Source organism: Suncus etruscus, chromosome 9 (assembly GCF_024139225.1).
Source record: "Suncus etruscus isolate mSunEtr1 chromosome 9, mSunEtr1.pri.cur, whole genome shotgun sequence".
NCBI classification, from domain to species: domain Eukaryota; kingdom Metazoa; phylum Chordata; class Mammalia; order Eulipotyphla; family Soricidae; genus Suncus; species Suncus etruscus.
In genome coordinates, this window is record NC_064856.1 from 34,082,802 (window position 1) to 34,107,088 (window position 24,287).

Below are 24,287 nucleotides of genomic sequence, written 5' to 3' on the forward strand. Positions count from 1 at the left end.
TAAAAACAAAACTTATGAATGAATCCTTTGCACACTGCATATATCTTATTTTGCAATGAAGAAACAAAACAGATACACATACAATATGTGGCCTGCGGGCCATAGTTTGAGGACCACTGGTAGGGGATCATATGTGGTACCTGGAATCAAATCAGGCTGTAGCTGCTGCAGCTACATGCAAAACAATATCTCTCCTACCCAACTCTTACTAATTATAAAGAAAATATTTCAATGTATGAGGAAAATGGAGAGCCTGTCTAGAGTACAGGCGGGGGTCGGGTGGGGAGAAGGGAGACTTGGGACATTGGTGATGGGAATGTTGCACTGGTGATGGGTGGTGTTCTTTACATGACTGAAACCCAAACACAATCATGTATGTAATTAAGGTGTTTAAATAAATTAAAAAAAAATTTGAATTAAAAAAAAAGAAAAAATATTTCAGAAGCAGTTTACTTTGATATTATCATTGAAGTCATTTTGAAGGAAAAATTTGTTCCAAGGAGAATTTAATGAAACTACAAAGTCAAACTAAAAGCTAAGAAGATGGTACCTACTGTGTAATTACTTGGATCTCTATGTTATCTGCTCTCTCACTCTTCCCACACTCCATACACACACCAAAAATTTCATTCTAACTTTGTCACCATCTAGGCTAATTCAGAAAGGCAGTTTTGAATAAACTTGAAGGCACATTTTAAGGGGGTATTCAGATGCTAATAGATTCAGAATTCATTGAATGGAAGATACTCCATTTCTTTCAGTTATTAATTTTAGGTAACACTCAATGGGGAAAGACATTTCATTCTAAAGAGGATTTAAGCAGAATAATGAGAGAAGGAATTGGACTTCTTCCTTTTGGAGTTCAACCTTTTTATTTTTTTAAAGGAAGTCATGCCAAAGAGTTCATGATGACCAGACATTTCTTAATATTGATCAGCTGCTTGTGTTAATGGATTTTCTGGCAAATAAAATAGGGCAGGGATCTCCTGTTGTCATTCCTTACTGCTTTTAGTGAGATTTCAATGCTGCAAAGATTTATTAAAGAATTGCGTGATTATTATTAACAAATAAATTCTACTTCTTAGTAAATTCCAAGCCTCTAGGTCACTGCCTCCTCCTCCAGGTACACAGCCCAGAGATAAGGCAAGTCAGGATTTGCTGAGGAGGGTGTGTACCCAGAGAAAACGGAAGCTGCGCTTCAGTGCAGGCTGCTGCCTGCAGGTTCTGTCTCTGGGTCAGGTGTGCTGAGGCTCCCCAGCTAAGGACACAGTCTTCCTGAGCCCTGGCACAAATGGTTCGAAGTGGCCGTAACTAAGGAATACAGATAAGTATGACTGCGTTACAGCTCAAAGAGCTCTCGCATTCAGGTCTCTACAGGAGAAGACGAGATCATCCTGATGATAGTTTGAGACTGAATGGGTTACCAGAGGAAGAGCTGAGGTGAGTGTAAAGTCATGGCGGACTAAAGGTCAAGGCTCATATAAATATTGCAGCAAGATTTATGTCTAAGTAGAAATGGTAAAAGGGAATAAACATTGAGACTACACCAGGAACCAATGGATTAAAATTAAAGATTGAACATGCTCTTATAGGTTATGCTCCTCTGAAACTGTACAGTTGGGTCTTTTCCCTATTTCTTCACAAAGTCTCTTAAGTTATTTTAGCTTTCTTCCAAACCTTCAATGTTATTCTGGCTTTAGAAATTTTATATTCATGAGTGATATTTAAATTAGAAACAGTTGGGGTTCCTTTTTTCCTTAGTTTCAAGACAGTATATTTGTAAGGATTTCCCTCTTGAGTTTTGGTGATGAGAATAATAGGTTGCATTTTGGTTGGGGAGTAGAGGGTCCAGATAGAGGATTCTTTTACAAAGGAATGCAGTGAAACTTGAAGATAACCAATGAAAAAGGGATTTAAAAATCTGGAGATAGTTTTATGAAAAAGGCTAGGATTTGATGGATAATGATTGGAGGGAGTCTCATAAGTGGAGATCCATGGCAGTCCCTTTTAATGGATTTTAGCCAGGCAGGCCAAGAACATTTTAAAACTTACACATTTTTATTTGTCAACTATACTATAAGAACTACACTAAAAGAACTATGCTTTAAGAGGGGAACATCTGAAAATTGAGGAACTGGAGCTAAAATACAATGGATAGGCACTTGCTTTGCTTGAAGCCAACCGACTTTCATCACCAGCACCAACTACTGGTGATTCTTTGAACACACCAGGAGAAATCCTTGAGCCCAAAGCCAGTAGTAGTAAGCCCTAAGTGGTAGTGTATGTTTTAAAGTGCTGAAACCATTTAAGTTTTGTTTTTCAATTTTTTACTATAACACCATGATTTACTCTTCATGATACAGTCATTTCAGTCATTAAATTTTAAACACTAATCCCACCACCAATGTGACCTTCCGTTCACCAGTGTCTGCAGTTTCCCACCCACCACCCTATTTGCTCATTTGCAGGCCTATATATAATTTTACTTCATATTGTTCAAAGGTAAATATAATTATCAAAACTAAGACCAACAAGGGTCAGTTTGAAATAATAGTTTTATCTCTCCGTGGTGTTACTAAAGTAGGTGTTTAAGAATTTACTGGGCTGTGTGGTTAGTGCTAGTTGAGACTTCTTTCTGTGTTACTGTTTAGGTTCACTGAACTTGGCAAGTTTCTATGTAACTTTTTCATTAGATTTCCTGTGATACTACTGGGCTTACTATTGTGAAATTTATAGCTCTGAAACAATGTTAGTGGCTTGGCAGTTTGATAAGGTTAAGTTCAGGAGCTGGACTGTTTCTGTTGGAGGGTGTTGAGTTTGGCAGTTGGCTTCTGTGGCTTTAGGCTGAAAAATGAATCTTCCCCCACTCATTCAGAGAAGTCCCCAGAGTTAATGTCCTGAACCATACTATCTGGGAAGAGCAGGTGGTCATTATTTTCTTTTGGAGCTTGGTAGAGGAGCTGTTTTTCTGCTGGGATGAAGGTGGGTGTGGACAGAGGATGCTGGATTTTCCAGTGGCGGATGGATGTACAGAGTCTCAGCCCATCCCTTTCTGAAAACATCCCAGAGTTTTCAGGACATAGTCTGGTCCCATCTGAGAAGATTCGGCTGTTGTTCATATTATTTGACATCAGTCATGGAGATGGGCCTTTTTTGTCAGAAGATAAAAGGTGTGGTGCTGAACTGTTGTGTCTTCAGGCAGAAAGAGACCTCCTATGTCTTGGCACATCAAAAATGGTCAACAGTTGTTTGTATAAGCAGTTATTTGATTTTGCACATGTGTTCTTCAAATATCTTTCTTGCTGTCTTAAGCATCGCATAAAGACTTTTTCTGCACCCACCAAAATTAAATAACTTAACAGTCGTAATTGATACTAACATTATTTAGACTATTTTCCCTCTTATGCCAGGTGTTAGTAAACTTTTTTAAGTATTAACTTTGAACTAAGCACATTTAACAAATTTCAAAACTTTTAGAATTTCAGTTATCAGGGGCCAGTGAGGTGGCGCTAGAGGTAAGGTGTCTGCCTTGCAAGCGCTAGGCAAGGATCAGGACCGCGGTTCAATCCTCCCGGCATCGCATATGGTCCCCCCAAGCCAGGGGCAATTTCTGAGCTCTTAGCCAGGAGTAACCCCTGAGCATCAAACGGGTGTGGCCGAAAAACCAAAAAAAAAAAAAAAAAAAAGAATTTCAGTTATCAGATATCTTAAGTATGAGGTTTAGTGGAAAATGTGAACTTTCTCCTGCTATCTTGTTAACCAAATAAATGGTGAGAAGTGACCTCTAAAGTCATTGTTTAGCTGTAGGCTCCAGTCTACTTGAGTGACAAATTACCAAAATAGTTTGAGTTTTAGTTTGGGTCACCTAAAGAATTTCCTTTTAAAAGAAAATCAGGATGAAGCAATCTATAACTCAAGTAGTAAAGACCTTGTTAGTGTGTGAGACCCTAAATTTGATTCCCAGAATTGTTTGCCTGCCCCCACCCAGGACATCTTGGATATCTCTTTAGTAGCCCCTGTGCAATTGACAACAGCCTGAGCATTGCTGGCAATGCCCTCTGCTGTCGGTGCCCTTGTACCCCAGCACCACTGGGTGAGACCCCTAGAAAAATAATTAATATATGTTAAAAAAAAAAAGTACTTGGGAGCAGTCATCTTTATTGCCTATTTTCACATGATGAAGTCACTTCTATTCAGATGATTTGCACTGAAAGGAGTTTTGGTGGGAGAAGGGGTCTAGTGTTTAAAAGAATTTTCTTTTAAAGAAGTAATGCTTTTTCCATTTGTTTTAGGGGAATATATGTCTTTTTATTTGCTGATATAGTTCTCTATTAACTTCAGACACTTAAATTTCTGTACTTATCTAATATAGAGGGAGAAAGTTACTTTCCTTATTTTAAGAAAATAAAAACTTTGGGACCAGAGCCATAGCACAGCAGGTAGGGCATTTGCCTTGCATGCAGCTGACCCAGATTTGATACCCTTTATTCTTCATGGTCCCACAAGCTCACCCTGAGTAATTCCCGAGTGCAGAGTCTGGAGTAACCCATGTATGGTTGTGTGTGTGTGTGTGTGTGTGTGTGTGTGTGTGTGTGTGTGTGTGTGTGTGTGTGTAAAAACTTAGCTGGCAAAAGTAGGTAGACATCAGTTTATGGGGAGACAGGGATGTCATTCCTGATTTCTGTACTGTTTCCTAATGACATCAGCTGTAATCATATTGGAAACTGAAGGGTGCAAAGAATTACTCTGTGTAACTTCCTGTAACACTGCTTTTTTCAGAAAAAAAATATTTAAAACCTTGTTTCAAATTATTTTTAATTCTTTGGCATATAATACACTTAATTGTCGCCGTGCTTATGAATCAAAGCCTTTTCATAGTTCTACTTTAGTCTTACAGAAATATAACTAGTAATTAAATAAGTTAGTTTTATTTTTAGGTCTGCTGTCTCAAAGTACATGCTGGCAGTTGAGGCTATTGTGTCATGAGTGTGGCTGCCAGAAAGTATGGAAGGGAGAAAGGAGACTTTCTGCCTCATTCTGAGAAAACCCCAGAATTTTCAGCCCCAAACCAACACACTTAGAATTTTTGTCTAGTAGGTATCTCAAGAGCTCAGTGGAAGAGTGGTGAAGTTGGGCCATGAGAATGGTAGCAGTTGTGGGATGTATATGCAGCTGTCAAGGCTTTCGCAGGGTGAGAGACTGACCACTCCTCTCTCCTGAGGTGCTCCAGAGCTATCAGTTGTGAAATTGGTGTTTCCATGTTTTTTTCATTGCTTAGCTTGCTTCTCTTTCAAGAGTAAACTGAGTCTACGGAGCTAGCCAATGAGCTGACATGGTGATGGCTGTGGTCATTTGTGTGGCTCGACATGAAAAATATTCCAAGTATTTTTATTAATAGTATCTAATATTTAGAACAAGAATGTCAACAACATTTTTAAACACTGACTCACCAAAGGTTATAGAATTAGTTTAAATAAATTCTAGATATTTTTTCCTCTTTTTCTTTTAAATAGAATTGACCCCAGTGGTGCTTATCAGTTCTAAGTTGAAGCCAGTGTTGGCAACATTCAAACCTGCTGTTCAGTGCTTTCGTCCGATGTGATGCTCAGACCTGGCAGTACTGGAGAGCCACTAGGACTACACATAGGTTGTGCTTGCAGCATAAGAGCAAGAAAGGATCTTTGGTGTCAAGGATCAAGCTGAAGATCTAAAACATGCCCAACATGTCATGTACCATTCCCTGGCCCCTAAATTCTGGTTGATTTCAGGAACTCTCAGACTCTTTAACGAGAAAGGTAGTTATAGCACAGTCTGGTAAGCATAATCCAGGCATTAAGATGCTGCCAAATATGCCAACATCATGGATCTTTTCTGGGGAATTTGTTAGAAATACAGAATTTTATAATTTAGGAGAAGACTCCTTTGGTTAGAATACATGTTCTCCATGTGGGAGCCCAGGATTTGATACACATTGATGATCCCCCCCAAACACTATCCACAGCACTAAATGTGAAGTTGCACCACACCACAAGATGTGGTCCCAAAACAAATAAAATTTCTGGGAAGTATAATACTAATGTAGAAATCCCATAACCAATTCCCCAAGCAGATTATTTCTTTTCTCTCGGCAATCTACTCAGCCTTCCTTGTTGCTGTAGCATTGTTTAAGATGCACTTATTTTTTTTTTTTTCCCAGTCTGTTAAAGTTTGCCACTACTTTGGGATTGTTTTCTGGAGTTTCCAAAACACCTCAGTAAATCAGGACTATTATGCTGCTGGCTGATTTGCTGCCTGAGATTGTAACATGAGGGTCAGGAGTGATCCTGGCAGGTCTGTTGCTGGCTGACGCATTTGGGAACAGTAGGAGTGACCTTGGAGGGAAGTGGGGGAGGAGTGGATATTGTTTCTCTCTCTCCTCTCCCACTACTCTGCCCAGCTCAGAGGTGTTGCACTTACTGATGGCGCTTCTCGGCACTATGCACTCCGGTACCATCCCAGAGAATGAAGAAATCCCCCAGACATCCTTTAACAGTGCCCACCAAGCTAATGGCAATGAAGATGAGAGGGTTGTATCCAAATTACAACGCAGACACAGTGATGTAAAAGTCTACAAGGAATTTTGTGACTTTTATGCAAAATTGTAAGTGTCTTCTCTCCTGGAACTCCTGACTCTTCCAGATCTAGCCTTTTGGGTTTTTCAGTTCACTAGCCATTTGTTTGTGTAGTTACTTTTCGTTTAGAAATGATTTCCTAGGACGATGGGTTGCTTGCAAATGTATAATATTCCAACATAGAATTTTCACTGAATGAAATAAAGATGAAAAAATGAAATGTCCTGGGGGCCAGAGCCATAGCACAGCAGCAGGACGTTTGCCTTGCAAGCAGCAACCTGGGACGGACCCAGGTTCAATTCCTGGCATCTCATATGGTCCCCCAAGCCTGTCAGAGGTGATTTCTGAGTGCAGAGCCAGGAGTAACCCCTGATCACCGCCAGGTGTGGCCCAAAAAAAAAAAAAATCCTTACAATAAAGTGTTACCCATGTTTTTGTTTTTAGTAGGATTCCATGAAAGAATTTGTTTTTTTCCTTCCCTAGTTAAGTTATTGGTAGTTAGATTATTTTTTGCAATAAGATTTTTAATTGTAATGATGCATCATGTTAAGATATTTGTTTCAAGGAATAAATTACCCATGCAAAAAAAATTTTCTGTGTAAATAAAACACCTCACAGATAAGGAACAGGTTGGATGAAACTGAAAAATCAATTTACAAGTTTTTGATAAAAATATAATTATTGGGGCCGGCATGGTGGCGCAGTGTTAGGGCGTTTGCCTTGCATGTAGCTGACCTAGGACAGACTGCAGTTTGATCCCCCAGTGTCCCATATGGTCCCCCAAGCCAGGAGCGATTTCCGAGTGCATAGCCAGGAGTTACCTCTGAGTGTCACCGGGTATGGAACCAAAAAATGAAACAAAATAAAAGATTAGTATATAGATATCTTGTCATTAACTAAAAAAAATCGACTTTATATGATTAAATACATTTTAGCAAATAGTTCCTGATAAAAGAATAAAGTAGGGAATGAGGAGATGGCTTAAAAGGTTGATGATGTGATTTGCATTCAGAAGGCATGAATATGATTGCCTGCACTTCATGGTCCCCTGAGTACCACTGGGAGGGACTCGAAGCACAAAGCTAGCTGTAGTACCTGGACACTGCCAAGTATGGACCAGAATCCAAACAACAAACAAAACTAGAGTACTTAGACTAATTCAAATACTAGTAATAATGTTATTTCAAATTATAAGCTTAGAATTATTATAAATCCCCAGTTTGTCAGTAAGAGTTAAGACTTGAAAGGAACTATATTCTCTTATTGCTTACTGATTCATTCTGGGTGACTTTGAGCAAGCAGATGATAATAAATTTTCACAATGCACAAGTTCTGTTTAAGAGGAATTGAAGTTCACCAAAAATCTATATGTCAAACTAATGTCTCTTTAATTGAAAGGTTTTTTTTGTTTCGGGTTTTTTTTTTTTTTTTTTTTTGGTCACATCTGGTGATGCTCAGGGTTTACTCCTGGCTGGGCGCTTAGATATCACTCTTGGCTTTGGGGGACCATATCAGATGCTGGGGGGTTAAACCCAGGTCCATCCTGGTTCAGCCATATGCAAGGCAAATGCCCTACCACTGCACTATTGCTCTGGCCCCTAATTAAAAGTTTTTGTTATTGGAGGGGTAGAATTATACTATACCACAATATCTAATAAACTCTCAACATACTTTTTAGAGTTATGAATTTGCATTCTATCATTTTTTGTTGTTGTTATGGGGTCAGGGTTGATTCCCAGATCTGTGCTTGGGGGCTGCTCCTGATAGTACCTGGGGGGAAAATTTTTATATACATTGATAAATAGACAATTATACAGTTAAAAGCTCAATAATACTCAAAGTTCTCTCTGATGTTGATTAGTGGAATTTGAATATCAGTGATAAAGATTCTGTACTAAAAAGTGATATGGGGGCCAGAGAGATGGCATGGAGGTAAGGCGTTTGCCTTGCATGCGGAAGGTCGGTGGTTCAAATTCCAACATCCCATATGGTCCCCTGAGCCTGCCAGGAGCAATTTCTGAGTGTAGAGCCAGGAGTATGCCCTGAGTGCTGCCAGGTGTGACCCAAAAACAAACAAACAAAAAAGTGATGTGTATATATTATAAATAAATATATATTCGGCTTTATATATACATATATATATAAATGTATATATATAATATATATAAATGTATATATATATATTCAGCTGTATACATCCCCGTCATTAGAGACTACTCATGGCTTTGTTCATGGGTGTCTCCAAGAGCCATTACTTCCAGTAATGCTAGGGATTAAACTAGGGTCCCCATATAAGATGCATAAAAAGCAAATACCTTGAACTTCTATCCATCTCCCAGCCCCTTGTTGTTCATACTTTTTAGTGAAGTTGTTTTCAGAAAGCATAGCCAACTAATTGTAATTAAGTCAATGAGCACTATAACTCTCATGCATAACTCTGGGGGCTGAGGTATGCTTAGCAACACTCAGAGACCGGTTCTGAACTCAGGTCATTCCTCGCCCTTGGGTGACAGGGAGTGCTGTGGATCAGCGGTGGGTCAACCAAGTCTTTTGCCCTAACTCCTATACTACTCTCTGGTCCCCTTCAGAAATACTACATACACAACTCTGAAGAATGAAGTCATGCAGTTGACTGCAGCTTATTTGGAACTAGAAGATGCCATGTTACATGAAATAAACCCAAGGAAGATAAATACAGACCAATATCACTTATATGTGGTATTTAGACTAACTGGATGAGGGAATGCAATGGTTTTTAGAGGGGGTGGTTACCTAAACCACCCTTGGCCCCAGAGTATAGAAAGGAGAGGGAAAGAAATAGAGTGGAAAAATAGAGGTAGAAGAGCCGATAGGTGGGGACGAAGAGATAGCATGGAGGTAAGGCGTTTACCTTTCATGCAGAAGGTCAGTGGTTCGAATCCCGGCATCCCATATGGTCCCCCTAGCCTGCCAGGAGCAATTTCTGAGCATGGAGCCAGGAGTAACCCCTGAGCACTGCCAGGTGTGACCCAAAAACCAAAAAAAAAAATAAATAAATAAAAAAAGAGAGAGAGAGAGCCGAAAGGTTATAGGGCAAGGGACAAGGTACATTGGTAGTATTAAGGAGTGATGAAGCTGAATATCCAAACCACAGAGTCAACAACACTGAAATCATGAAACCCAAACTTTTTCAATTGAACTTAAAGGTACGTGTCAGATGGCATTCTGTGCAGTGTGAGTATGGGAGAGAACCTGGGAACACTGGTGACAAAAAGTTGATACTGATAGCAGGATCACTGCTGGAGCATTTTATGTCTAAAACTCAATTGTGAATAACTTTGTAAATCACAGTGTTTTAATAAAATTTAAAACAATTTAAAAGTTAGTTCTGAAAAAAAAAAAAAAGTTCTGTGGGCCAGAGAGATAGTATAGGGTTTAAGGCACCAATCTTACTACAATTCCCAGCACCTTATAAGGTCCCCCAAGAGCCATCAGGAGTGACAACTCAGTACAGTGCCAGAAGTAGATTCTGAGCACCACTGGATGTGACTCAAGTCTTCTACCCTTCATAAAACAAACTTCTGGTTTTTGGGTCACATCCAGCAGCACTCAGGGGCCATTCCTGGCTCTATGCTCAGAAATCGCTCCTGGCAGGCTCGGGGAACCGTATGGGATGCTGGGATTCGAACCACTGTCCTTCTGCATGCAAGGCAAATGCCTTACCTCCATGCTATCTCTCCAGCCCTGAACTTCTAGAATAGGAATATTGCTCAAAGGGCTATATTCCATGCGTTGCATGTGGGTATTCAACAATATAACTGTTGGCACTGTATGGTCCCCTAGTACTGACATGAGCAATCCTTGAGCATCTGACTAGCCCATGAGAACTGATAGTGTTAACCCCACCAAAAAACAATCAAATTAATAAAAATTAATTTGTTATATGTAACATTAAGTATAGAAAATAATTATAAAAACAATACATAGGTCAATGTAACTTCTTTAGTTGTTAAATACAACCCATTCTTGTGAAGGATGTTAATAGAGAGAAGTTATGTTTGTTGTGGGGAAGGAGACTAGATAACAAAACTCAGTTACCCTGTAATTTGTAGCTACTCTTTAAAAAGTCTACAAAAAAATCCAAAGGGGGTCCAAGAAAACAGTTCAGGTTGTTAAGATACTTGCCTTGCTCACAGACAGCCCTGGCACAAAGCCAGGAATAAGCAAACCCTGTAAACAATAGGATGGGACCCAAAAACCTCAATATAAATAATATAAATCAACTTTTTTTTTTTAAATTTCAGAAGGTGTCAAAGACAAGAAAGGGAATGTTCATTAGTTTGATGAGATTATGGATGTCTTCTTCCCCCACCACAAACTTTTCTCTAATGTCCTGGGTTTTTTTACTCCTGACTATTCGTTCCGAAATCACTCCTGGCTTGGGAGACCATATGGGATGCTGGGGGACCGAACAAATGGTCCGTCCTAGGTTAGCATGTGCAAGGCAGATGCCCTACCACCTGCGCCACTGCTCCAGCCCCTAATGTCCTGTTTTCTTTCCTTGTTATTTACAAGAGATAGTTCAAAATACTTATCTTTAATCCTAGTTTATTTTTTTCTGAGTGAGGGGATTTCTAATTTGCTTTCATTTCTAAATTTAAAATTAAATCTAAATAGTTTATAGTATAATGAATAAAGTCTTTCCCACTATCTGAAAGGGCAATGTTTCTGTTTTGTATGATTTGGCAGTGAGTTTTGGGATCTGGGAATAATCAGTTGTTTTTTTTAATATGGTTATTAATTGATAATCACATTCCCAGATCCAGAAAATAACCAGAAAATCATACCAATCAGGAACATTCTACCTTTGGATATTTGGCTGGCACTCAGGTTTCAAGATCTGTTGTTTACCCTTGCAGAGAAGGTTTAAGGAGTTGTACCAGTTTGTGTAGTAAAAAACAGGGGCTATTAGGGCTACTACTCTGGCCCTGATATCTTGTTTTGATTTGCATTTCCCTGAGAATAATAACAGCATTTTTCATGTTATGGTTTTTGGCCATCTGTCTTTCTTCATTGAGGAAGTCTCTATTCATCTCTTCTCAACATTTTTTTTTGTTTTTGGTTTTTTTTTTTTGGTTTTTGGGTGACCCCCGGCATTGCTCAGGGGTTACTCCTGGCTGTCTGCTCAGAAATAGCTCCTGGCAGGCACGGGGGACCATATGGGACACCGGGATTCAAACCAACCACCTTTGGTCCTGGATCAGCCGTTTGCAAGGCAAACACAGCTGTGCTATCTCTCCGGGCCCTTCTCAACATTTTTTGATGAGCTTAGTTTTTTTTCTTGTTAAACTCTACAATTCTTATATATCTTAATTATTAACCCCTTATCTGATGGGTATTGAATAAATAGTTTCTTCCAATCCATAGGTAGTCTTTGTTTCTTGGTCCCTTTTTTTTTTTTTTTTTTTGAGTTGTAAAAGCTTCTTAATTCAGTGTAGTTCCATTTATTTATCTTTGCTTCTACTTGCTTGGTCAGTGGTGCTTCATCCTTGAAAATGCTTCAATGTTAAGAGGAGTTCTACCTAAATTTTCCACTATTAACTTATAGTTTCAGATCTTTAATCCATTTTGATTTATCTTTTGTGCATGGCATTAAAAAGTGTTTTCAGTTCTTTTTTTTTTTTTCTGTATATAACTAAGCAGTTTTCCCCAAACCACTGGTTAATGAGGCGTTTCTTGCTCCACTTCATGTTTCTTCCTCCTTTATCAATGATTAACTGATCATATACCTGAGGGACTATCTCAGGATACTCAAGTCTATTCCATTAATCTAAGATTGTCTTTATTCTATCACCATATGGTATTTTTGTTTGTTTGGTTTTGGTTTTGGTTTTGGGCCACACCTAACAGTGTTCAGGGGTTACTCCTGAATCTCCACTCAAAAATCACTCTTGGGGGGCCAGAGTGGTGGCGCTTTCTGCCTTGCAAGTGCTAGCCTAGGTTTGATTCCCTGGCGTCCCATATGGTCTCCCCCCAGGCCAGGAACGATTTCTGAGCCCATAGCCAGGAGTAACCCCTGAGCGTCAATGGGTGTGGCCCAAAAACAAAACAAAACAAAAATCACTCTTGGAAGGTTGGAGAACCATTTAGGATGCCAGAGATCGAACTCAGGTCAGCCACATGCAAGACAAACTTTCTTCCCACTGTACTATCACTTTCACCCCTTCATCACCTACTGTTTAGTTTTTTAGAAGAGCCTAAAAATATTGGCAGTAGTTCCTCTTTAAAGGTTTGAAAGAATTTATTAGTAAATCCTTCTGGGCCTGGACTTTTTTTTTTTTTTTTTTTTTTTGATTGGTTGGTTGGTATTTCAGCCACAACCAGCAGCGCTCAGTTACTGAGTTAACTTGAGTAACCCTCAGTTACTTCTGGCTCTGCACTCAGAAGTTACTAATGGCAGGCTTGATATGTACCATATGGGATGCCGGGGATGGGCCTGGGCTTTTGTTTTTGGAAAAACATTTGATTACCATTTCAATTTCCTCAATAGAAAATAGGTTTGTTCAGGTATTCCAGAGCATCTTGGTTCAATAGTGAGCTGTTGAGTCCAAGAACTTATCTATTTCTTCTAGGTTCTCTTCTTTCAGCAAAGATATTCTAAAAGTAATCTCTGATGATCCTTTGAATTTCTGTAGTGTCTTTGTGAAATCCTCTTTCATTTATTGGTTTATTAAGGTTCTGTCTCTTTGAGTGTCTTGCTAATGGTTCTTTAGCTTTTTTTTGTGTGTGTGTGGTTTTTGGGTCACACCGGCAGTGCTCAGGGGTTATTCCTGGCTCCAGGCTCAGAAATTGCTCCTGGCAGGCACAGGGAACCATATGGGACGCAGGGATTCGAACCGATGACCTCCTGCATGAAAGGCAAATGCCTTACCTCCATGCTATCTCTCCGGCCCCAGCTTTTTTTTTTAAAGAACAGATTCTTGCTTTCACTGATATTCTGATTGTTTTTTTTTTTTGGGGGGGGGGGGAGTCTTAATTCTTTAATTTCTGCTCTACATTTTGTTATTTCCTTCCTCCAGCCTGCTTTCAGCTATATTTTGATCGTTTTTCAATTTTTTTTTATTTTTTTATTTTTTTTTTTGGTTTTTGGGCCACACCCGGTGATGCTCAGGGGTTACTCCTGGCTGTCTGCTCAGAAATAGCTCCTGGCAGGCACGGGGACCATATGGGACACCGGGATTCGAACCAACCACCTTTGGTCCTGAATCGGCTGCTTGCAAGGCAAACGCTGCTGTGCTATCTCTCCGGGCCCCATTTTTCAATTTCTTAAGCTTTTCTTTTTTTTTTTTTTTTTTTTTTTGGTTTTTGGGCCACACCCGGTAACGCTCAGGGGTTACTCCTGGCTATGCGCTCAGAAGTTGCTCCTGGCTTGGGGGACCATATGGGACACCGGGGGATCGAACCGCGGTCCGTCCAAGGATAGCGCAGGCAAGGCAGGCACCTTACCTTTAGCGCCACCGCCCGGCCCCATTTCTTAAGCTTTTCAGTCAAGCTATTTATGTAGGTCCTTTTCTTCCTTCATGGTGAATGCTTGCAAAACTATACATTCTCCTCTAATGCTGTTTTTGCTGTGTCCCACAAATTCTGATATCTCATGTCCTCATTCTCGTTTTGATTTCCTCTCTGATTTAGTAGTGAGCTAACATCCTGATGTTAGCACTTTTCTTCTCCATTTCTGTTAGTAATTCACATCTATTTTAAGTGTATGTGGTTTGAGAAGACAGTTGATAGTTTCTATCTTAATTTTATGGAAGTATGATTTGTGGCCCACCTTGAGGTCAATCTTGGAGAAAGTATTTTGCTGGCCCCTCATTAGCTGCATGTATGTTTAGGAGTGTGATTTCTTCCTGATGTACATTTTCTTTGATGATTAAGAAATGATTCGCTCTATTTCATAGAACCTTTTTGAGGCTGAAAGCTTGAAGAATTGCCTTTCAACCTTTGTCTTTATTTCTGTTTGTTCTTACTATTCAAATGTGTTTCTTGCAGCAGAATGTTGGATTCAACTTTCTAATCCATTTGCTGCTGCTCTGTGTTTCTTAGTTGGCACATTTAGTCCATTGACATTGCATGAGATTATTGTTATGGAATTTTGTGCCATTTTTGTCAAAAATTGGTGTGTTTGTGAGATTTGTCTTTATTTAAAGTTGGACTTGATTCTGTAAAGCCCCTGAGCTGTTGTTTATCTGTGAAGCTGTGTATCATTCTTTCCAGTTTGAATACAGTCTGTCTGGGTAAAGTATTCTGGATGAGGCTTACATTTTGTTGGATTTTGTTTGTTTGTTTTTTGTTTTTGGGCCACACCTGGAGATGCTCATTACTCCTGGCTATGCACTCAGAAATTGCTCCTGGCTTTGGGGGACCATATGGGACGCCAGGGATAGAACCAAGGTTTGTCCTAGGCCAGCCACATGCAAGGCACCTGCCCTACCACTGTTCTACTGCTCCAGCCCATTTTGTTGCTTTTTGTTCACTGTATCCCACTACTGTCTTCGGACCTGGATAATTTCTTGTGATAAATTTGCTGTAAATCTTAACAGTGCTCCTATATATGTGATTATCTTCTTTGATCTTGCTGCTTTCAGTATTCTATCTCTGGTTTTTATCATTCTGATTAGGATTATTCTGGCATACAGAATGTGTTAAAAATTATCTTAAACTGGAAACTTCTCACTATGATATTTTTTAGGAGAAGGAGAAGGGAGGGGAGAGGAGAGGAGAGGAGAGGAGAGGAGAGGAGAGGAGAGGAGAGATGGGGAGAGGAGAGATGGGGAGAGGAGAGATGGGGAGAAGAAAGGAGAGGAGAGGAGAGGAGAGGAGAGGAGAGGAGAGGAGAGGGGAGGGGAGGGGAGGGGAGGGGAGAGGAGAGCTTATGTTGTTTTTTATGTTATTTCTCTTTAATTGATCTCAAAATTCTCTTGTCAGCTATTCTTTTATTTTAAGACATATTTTCATCTTCTACTGTTGTCTAGAAGTGTTATATAACTCAACCTCACTGATTCTGTCCTCAGCAGCTATTACACTGCTGATGAGGCCTTTCAGTAAATTTTTCATTTTGCTTACCATGTTTTCCAGTCCTTCATTTCTGTATGAAATTTTCTTATATCTGTTCTTATACCCTCTTGAGTCTTAGTGGCTATGCATCTCATGGTTTCTTTGAGTTCCCTGAAAATTCTAAATATTTTCCCTCTAAAGACCTTGTCAGAGAACCTTTATAGCTGACTGATTGTTGTTGGATCTGCAAAACTAACGTCTCTTACTTTGCGGGTTTCTGCCTTGCTTTCCCATTGTGACTTTTGCAGCCGGGTGGTGTTTATTATATGTTTCTGTGTGGCTCATTGACTGGAAGAAATGCGAAGTAGCTGAGGAAGCAGAGTGACATTAGATTTTGGGGACTCACTGACTTGGGTGAGTCACAAAGAGGAACCTGCTGCCACTCTATATGCTTCAGTTTCTTGCCATTGTATGGCTTGCAAAAATGATGCTTTTAATTCATAAGAGGACCTTGCTGCCAATCTCTGTCTCAGTTTCTTCTAAGTAAAGTGTCTTTTTTTTATATATAACATTCCATTACCTTTTAGTTTTAAACAATATTAAGTAAATTATTAATACCTGCCAAGGGGGCAAGCTTGGGAGAGTTTGGGAAACTGAGGAAAATGGTGGCAGGAATGTTACATGGTTCTGGGATTGGTGCTGGAACATTGAATGACAAAAATAACTATTATGAGCAACTTTGTAAACCATGATGCTTACATAAAGAAATTAAGTTTTTGTTATTGTTTTTGGGCCACATCCGGTGACACTCTGAGGTTACTCCTGGCGCTTTGCTCAAAAATCGCCCCTGGCTTTGGGGAACCATATGGGATGCTGGGTACCGAACCCAAGTCCATCCTAGGTTAGCCGCGTGCAAGGCAAATGCCCTTACTGCTGTACTATCGCTCCAGCCTCAAGGAATTAAGTTTTTAAAAATTGGGAGGAATAAAGATGGAGAGGCAGGACAAGATCCAAAATGCAATGAAGAACAGGATGGAGTCACTAAACCTACTTTCTAAGAGACATACAGTATTATTTTTAATTTTTTTCCTTTTTTTTTTTCTTCCTGTTTTTGAGCCATATCCAGCAGCTCAGGGTTTATATCTGACTGCACTCACATGTCACTTCTGGTGTTGCTTGAGAGATGATACAGAATGCCAGGTGTTGAAGCGGTCAGTTGTGTGCAAGGCAAGTGTCATACCAGCTGTGCTATGGCTCCAGCTACTAAATTTTTTTCTTAATTGACATGTAGGGGTCTAGGGCTACAGCAGTGTTCAATTTTTGGCATTGATATACAAAGTTACTACCAACAAAATGCCCATGACTCCTCCCCCAACCACTTCCCTATGTCCACTCTAGTCCAATGTTCCATCCCTCCTATCTTTGCTCCTCTATTTGTTCATTGAAAGTTATGGTCTTGATATATTTTGTTTCTTCCCTTAGCCCATGCGCTTGAGACCTTCTACATATGTTCCTATATTATTTCCTGCAGCCTGTTCATTCCTCTCATTTTCTCCCACCTAAACTAATAGGTCAGTTTTCTAGAGGTTTATTATTTGAGCAATCATAATATTATTAATTGATATTTCCATACCTCTTTATACCATAGATCACTTTATACCATAGATGAGTCCTATATTAGTCTTTCTGTGGTTTATTTTGTTCAGCATGGTATCCTCCAATTTCATCCAAGTTGCCACAAACTGCATTAGTTTTCTTTCGTGTTGCTTCATAGTATTTCATTGTGTCCATGGAACCACTGTAAAGACAACTTTCTTTATCCATACTTTTGTTTTTGAATATGGGTTGCATCATTCAGCCCTGGTTTGATCCCAATTACTATGGCCCCCAAGCATTGACATTGAAATGTTGACTAGTGGATAGGGGTGAGAGATCTATGGGCCACACCAAGCAGTACTAAAACCCTTGGGTTTGTGCATTTCTCAGGAAATGCACCCAGTTGTGCTCAGGGGACCATGTAATGCCAGGGATCAAACCAGGATTTACTGTAAGGCAGCACCTTAATCTCTATATTATTTCTTCAACCAAGACTCATGAGTATTTTAATGAAACTATTTATGAAGCTGTAAATTCCTTTATGGGCAGTGTATTTGGTTGGTTTGATTTTTGGACCATTCCTGCTAGGGACTACTTCCAACTCTTTACTCAGAAGTGATTTCCTTATGCTCTGTGGACAAACAGTGAACCGAGGCATTTTTATGCAAAACATGAGCTCCAACCAGTTGAGCTATCTCTCAAGCCCTTAGGGAGCAAATCTTGACTTTGATCTCTCAACCTTGTAGGCTCTTACTCAATTACTCCTAGTATATTTTGTGAAGGACCAATTTGAAATTTTATTTATTTCTAAAGAAAAACTCAAAGCAAGAGGACCTTTCAGAATCTGAGATACTAGAGCAAAGAGATGAGAACAGGGTAGAGAGGTGGCTGAAAGGGATAGATTACATTTTTGTATGCCAGACATAAGTCCTATTCCATCACCCCACTTGTTGATCCACAAAAAAAAACACATGTTTGGTTTTAAGTTTAAGAAAGACAATCTAATTTTCCTGTCCTTTTTTCATAGCAATATGGCCAATGCCCTTGCCAATGCCTCTTGTGAGCGCTGCAAGGGGGGGTTTGCACCTGCTGAGAAGATTGTAAACAGTAACGGAGAGCTGTACCATGAGCAGTGTTTCGTGTGTGCACAGTGCTTCCAGCAATTTCCAGAAGGATTGTTCTATGAGGTGAGTTACCCGAGACAGAACACAGAGGTTTCATTCTTCCTTCTCCATTCCTCTTATTTTCAGGTATCTTTCTTCACTTTAAACTTCAATATTAGGACTAGAGCGATAGCACAGCAGTAGGGCATTTGCCTTGCATGCAGCCTACCTGGGACAGACCCGGGTTTAGTCCCTAGTATTTTATATGGTCCCCAAGCCTGCCAGGAGCGATTTCTGAACACAGAACCAGGAGTAACCCCTAAGTGCTGCCAAATGTGACCCAAAAACCAATAAATAAATAGATAGGTAAATAAATTTTTAAAATAAATTTCAATATTAAATAAATAAATTTCAATAGAAGGATGCTGGTTTAAATCCCAGCATCCCATATGGTCCCCCGAGCGTGCCAGGAGCAATATCTGAGCATAGAGCCAGGAGTAACACCTGAGTACTGCCAGGTGTAACTCAAAAACCAAAAAGAAAAGAAAAGAAAAAAACATCATTCCTAGCAGACTCAGAGGATTGTATGTGATGTGGGTGTTAGGGTGGGTTGAACCTGGGTTAGCTAGAGAAAAGGAAAATCCTGTGAGCTGGGTCATCAGGAAGAGAAGAGTGACTAATCAGATTGGAAGGAGGACCTAAAGACCTGTTTCTATTGTCAGAACAGTACTGTCAGCCTCCAAGTAAGCACAGTGAAAATTCTAGGAAAGATGTGAAATACATGTAAGGAAGTCATAAGAATGCACCTCAAGATGAAATATTAGGGACTGGCGAGGTGGCGCTAGAGGTAAGGTGTCTGCCTTGCAAGCGCTAGCCAAGAAAGGACCTCAGTTCGATCCCCCGGCGTCCCATATGGTCCCCCAAGACAGGGGCAATTTCTGAGCGCTTAGCCAGGAGTAACCCCTGAGCATCAAACGGATGTGCCCCAAAAAACAAACAAAAAAAGATGAAATATTAGTCATCCTTATACTGTCTGAAACCCCTTCTTTTTGTTTGTTTCTGGGCCACACTCGGCGGCATTCAAGGGTTACTCCTGGCCTGTGCTCAGAAATCACTCCTGGCAGGTTCGGGGAACCATATGGGATGCCAGGAATCGAACCACAGTCTGTCCTGGTTTGGCCACGTGCAATCTACCACTGTGCTATCTCTCTGGCCCTGAAACCCATTGTGTGTGTATGTGTGTGTGTGTGTGTGTGTGTGTGTGTGTGTGTGTGTGTGTGTGTGTGTGTGTGTGTGTGTGTGTGTGTGTGTAACTAGTAGTGCTTAGGGCTATTTTCCACTCATTGCTCTGACATTATTCCCAGTGGTGCTCAGAGAGCCAAGCAATACCAGGGATAGTGCACACTTTGTATGCATTTCAGCCCATTGAGCTGTTTCTAGCCCATTGCCAATACTTTGCTTTCCCTTGAGTACAGAAAAATTGAACTTTCCTTGATAATATGATAAATTTGAGACAAAAATGTTAGAAGCTAATGTGATCTCATACTGCTTAATTTTAATTATTTCATTTAAAATTATTTTAAAATCTGATGCTGGGGACCAGAGAGATAGCATGGAGGTAAGGCGTTTGCTTTGCATGCAGAAGGACAGTGGTTTGAATCCTGGTATCTCATATGGTCCCCCGAGTCTGCTAACAGCGATTTCTGAGCATAGAGCCAGGAGTAACCCCTGAGTGCTGCCGGGTGTGACCCAAAAACAAACAAAAACATCTGTGCTGGTGTGATTGCATGCAGCCTAACCGGGATCCATCAAGCTCAATCTCTGACATACCATATGGTCCCCTAAGCCTGCCAGGAGAGATTTCTGAGTGCAGAGCCAGTAGTAATCCCTGAGCACCACCAGGGGTGGCCCCCAAACTGCAAAAAATTATTTTAAAATATAAAACATTTTTATTGAATAGGTAATTTTGACAAAGATCTTAGCAGGGATCTCAATGGAGCAGTAGATAGAATTCAAAAAAGAAAACACAGATTGTTTTCCCAAACTCCTATTTTAGAGTGTGGGCTCTCTCCCAAGCAGTGCTCAAGAAGGCCCAAAAACCATTGGTGATTCCCCATCAAGCAGGCCTAGCAGTTCAATGCAAGAACCGGAGGATGTGATGGTCTTGGGTCCTGTGGTGCCAGTAACACCCCAGCCACCCTGCATTTCTGGGAGCTCCAGGATTGTACCTAGTAAAGCTTGAGCTATCTTAATAGAGCTAGGAATCAAACCCATACAGGCATCTGCTAGTCATACACTCTAACCACTGTACCAGCACCCCAAACACTTAAATTTTTTATCCTTTACCTACAGTTCTTCTGTAAACAACCGAGAGCTTTAATCCTCTTACCGCTTTCTTTTTATGATGTCCATTTGCCTAATTAATAATATTGTTGAACATGTTAACTGTCTAAACTCCTTGTTCTGTATTTGGATCCTGTCAGCTGCCAGGCTACATGTGCTTAGTCAGAGGGAAAGCTCTGTTAAGAGCTTGGAGCATAATGGAATAAAATAAACCATGACTCATTTGTTCTGCCCCACTCATCACTTTTATCCTGAGCTATAAATACATCTGGGCCTGTCTGGTATTATTCCAGAAGATGTTATGAACATCCAGAATTAGACTATTAATTGGCTATTCCCCTGCATAAGATCTGTTGGGTCCTGAAAAGGATTGCTCTTTTAGCTACATTTACCATTAAAACTCTTGTCCAGGCCAGGAGACCAGTAGTTTGTAAACCTGTATTTGTGGAAAATAAGATCATTCCTTTTGGATGAATGAGATATAAAAATCTATCCAAGGCTTTTAAGAAATAATATGCATTTCATTTATGAATAAAGTAAATTGTTTAATTTTTCAATATGTACAGTTTTGAAAATGAATCTAAAGACTTTACCTAGTTTGCTTTACATTTGAGAAATAACTTACATGTTTCAGTCTTAACAATAAAGGAAGGGCTAGAGAAATAGCATAGAGGTTAAGGTGTTTGTCTTACAAATAGCTAGTACCACTTATTCCCAGCACCATATATGGTCCCCAGAGCACTGCCAAGTAAGCCCTGAACACCACTAGATGTGACCTCCAAATGCAAAAATTAAAGGAATGGATCTTTCAAACTATACACTTTTTTTTTGGCCACACCCATTTGATGCTCAGGAGTTACTCCTGGCTAAGCGCTCAGAAATTGGCCCTGGCTTGGGGGAACCATATGGGACGCTGGGGGATCGAACCATGGTCCTTCCTTGGCTAGCGCTTGCAAGGCAGACACCTTACCTCTAGCGCCACCTCACCGGCCCCTCAAACTATATACTTTTAATGATGCTTTTGTCTATAACAGTGTTCTTCGACCTTTTTTATACCTCTGGACCAACACCTATAGACCTGTGCTTGAAGACCATTGCTTTAAATTAGAACATTTCATCATCAGTTTGCACATACTTGGAAGAATATAGAGAGTATTATGCTGAGTGAAATGAGTCAGAGGAGAGGGATAGAGATAGAATCATCGCAAACATTTATGGGATATTAAAAAAAAAGATAGTATGGTAATACTATCCAAAGATGGAGGAGACAAGGGCAGGAGAATCAGTCCATGGTAGAAAGCTTGCCACAAATAGTGGAGGGGTGCACTTAGGTCAGAGAAGGGACAACTATTACAGTGATAGTTGGAAATGGTCATTCTGGACAGGACTAAATGCTGAAAGGATATAAAAGGTGATTCATGTGATACCTCTCAGTAACAATACTGCAAAACACAGTGACTAAAAGGGCAATAAAAGGAAAAGAGAGAGGGAAGGAGAGAGGGAGGGAGGGAGGGGGAGAGAGAGAGAAAGAGAGAGAGAGAGAGAGAGAGAGAGAGAGAGAGAGAGAGAGAGAGAGAGAGAGAGAGAGAAGAAAAATGTCCACCACAGAGGCAGACAGGGGAGAAGGTGGGAGGGAAAGTGGGGAGATTGGTAGCAGAAAATGTTTACTTCTGAAGGGTGTTCTATAACTAGAACTCACTCATGAACAACTTAGTAACGGTGGGGGGAAAACTGTAATTTGAACAACCTTGTAATCCATGCCATTTAAATAAATAATTTTTGAAAAATTAAAAAAAGAGGGCCGGAGAGATAGCATGGAGGTAAGGCATTTGCCTTGCTTGCAGAAGGATGGTGGTTCAAATCTCGGTATCCCATATGGTTCCTGGGCCTGCCAGGAGCGACTTCTGAGCACAGAGTCAGGAGTAACCCCTGAGCGCTGACAGGTGTGAGCCCCCCCCAAAAAAAATAAAAAAATATTTTATCAGAGAGAATGGAGTCATCTAAAGGAGAAATCCTACACGTATCAGGGCAGCTTTACAAATCAGCACACTGAGAAAATAAAAAATTAAGGAGTATTTACAAAAGATTTCTTTTTCAGACATGTAAAGACCTGAATATCTGATTCTCAACAAAAATGGTGCAAGGAAATTGCTCTATTCAGATTCATACTAAAGTAGAAATATGTCTCATGACCATTAAAAGTAAACATCTTAACATAGGAAAAAATGCAACTGGACAAAAAATCATTGTGAAATGTTTCTTTGGGGTACAGAGAGTGATAGTACACAGGTAGGGCACTTGCCTTGCATGCACCAACTGGTTTTAGTCTCCATCATCTCGTATGCTCCCCAAAGCCCACCAGGTATAATTTCTAAACAGAGAGCCAGGCGTAGCCCCACAAACAAAACAGAACAAAAAAAAAATGCTCCTATGAAAAAAGAAAATGGGGAGAGTTATGGCTGGTGAGATAATACAGCAAGAAGGGCTCTTGCTATGCACATAACTAACCCATATTCAATCCCAAACAACCCCTATGGCCTACCAAGTACCACCAGGAGTAAGTCCTGAGTGCAGAGCCAGGAGCATCCCTGAGTGTTCACACACCCCTCCCCCAAAAGAATAAATATGAATAAAACTGCCTAGTTTTACCTAACTATCATTGTGATAGTAGATCTTTCTCTGCCCTAAGTGACCCCTCCACTATTTGTGGCAAGCTTCCTAACATAGACTGGTTCTCCTGGCCCTCGTCTCCTCCATCTCTGGATATTATTACCATATTCTCTTTTTTTTTAATATCCCACAAATGATTTAAATGATTTAAATAATTTAAATAAATATGAATAATATGAAATAAATATAACAGCTAGAAAGATTCTCAAAAGCAGAGACCATATTCACCTGTTGAATTTTCTTGGCTATACCTTCTCTACTATTTGCATATATAAATACCTTTTGGGCCAGAGAGATAGTACAGGTGAATAGGTTGTTGCCTTGAATGCTTCATATGAGATTGGGTCAGTCCCCGGAACTGGTGAGACCCAGAAACCCAAAACAGAAAAAATAGAAAGTGATAAAGGAAGGGAAGGAGGGAAGGAAAAAGGAAACATCTTGAGAGGCATTTTAACTATCTCATGAAAATTTAATAATTTTTAAATCTGTATGAAAAATATAAAAGCACAAAGAATTAAGAAAAATATGGAAGTCCTAAGAAATGTAAAAACAAAGGAACTTCTGGTCTCGAGAGTGTAGATAAAAATAAAGTTTGTTGTGAGGTTATAACAATAGCCTTGCATTCGGCTGACTGGGGTTCAATTTTTGCACTCTATATGGTCCCAGAACCTGTCAAAAATAATCTGAGAACAGAGCCAGAAGTATCCCCAGTACCAGGTATGACCAAAATAAAATAAAATAAGGTTTGTAAAATATTGGCATAGTACACATTTAAGGACTTTTCTTTGTTAACACTAGATTTCTTTCTTTCTCCATAAATTAAATTTTCCAATTTGTGTCACTGCCCATTTTCACAAAATACATAACAGAGCAATTTATCATGAGTGATTGGGTGGAAAACTGTTTTTGTAAAGAGATTTTTGACTCATTT

General features: G+C 39.9%; 1 protein-coding gene across 2 annotated transcripts in view; it reads left to right on the forward strand.

Moving 5' to 3' along the window:
- Window positions 1-1,330: 1,330 nt before the first annotated feature.
- Window positions 1,331-24,287, forward strand: part of LIMS1 (LIM zinc finger domain containing 1) — a 41,606-nt gene continuing 18,649 nt past the window's right edge. For both annotated transcript variants that reach the window (XM_049781346.1, XM_049781345.1), the window contains exons 1-2: window positions 1,331-1,440; window positions 18,268-18,427. In XM_049781346.1, the coding sequence (XP_049637303.1) occupies window positions 1,331-1,440; window positions 18,268-18,427 (270 nt within the window). The remainder of the gene's footprint in view (window positions 1,441-18,267; window positions 18,428-24,287) is intronic.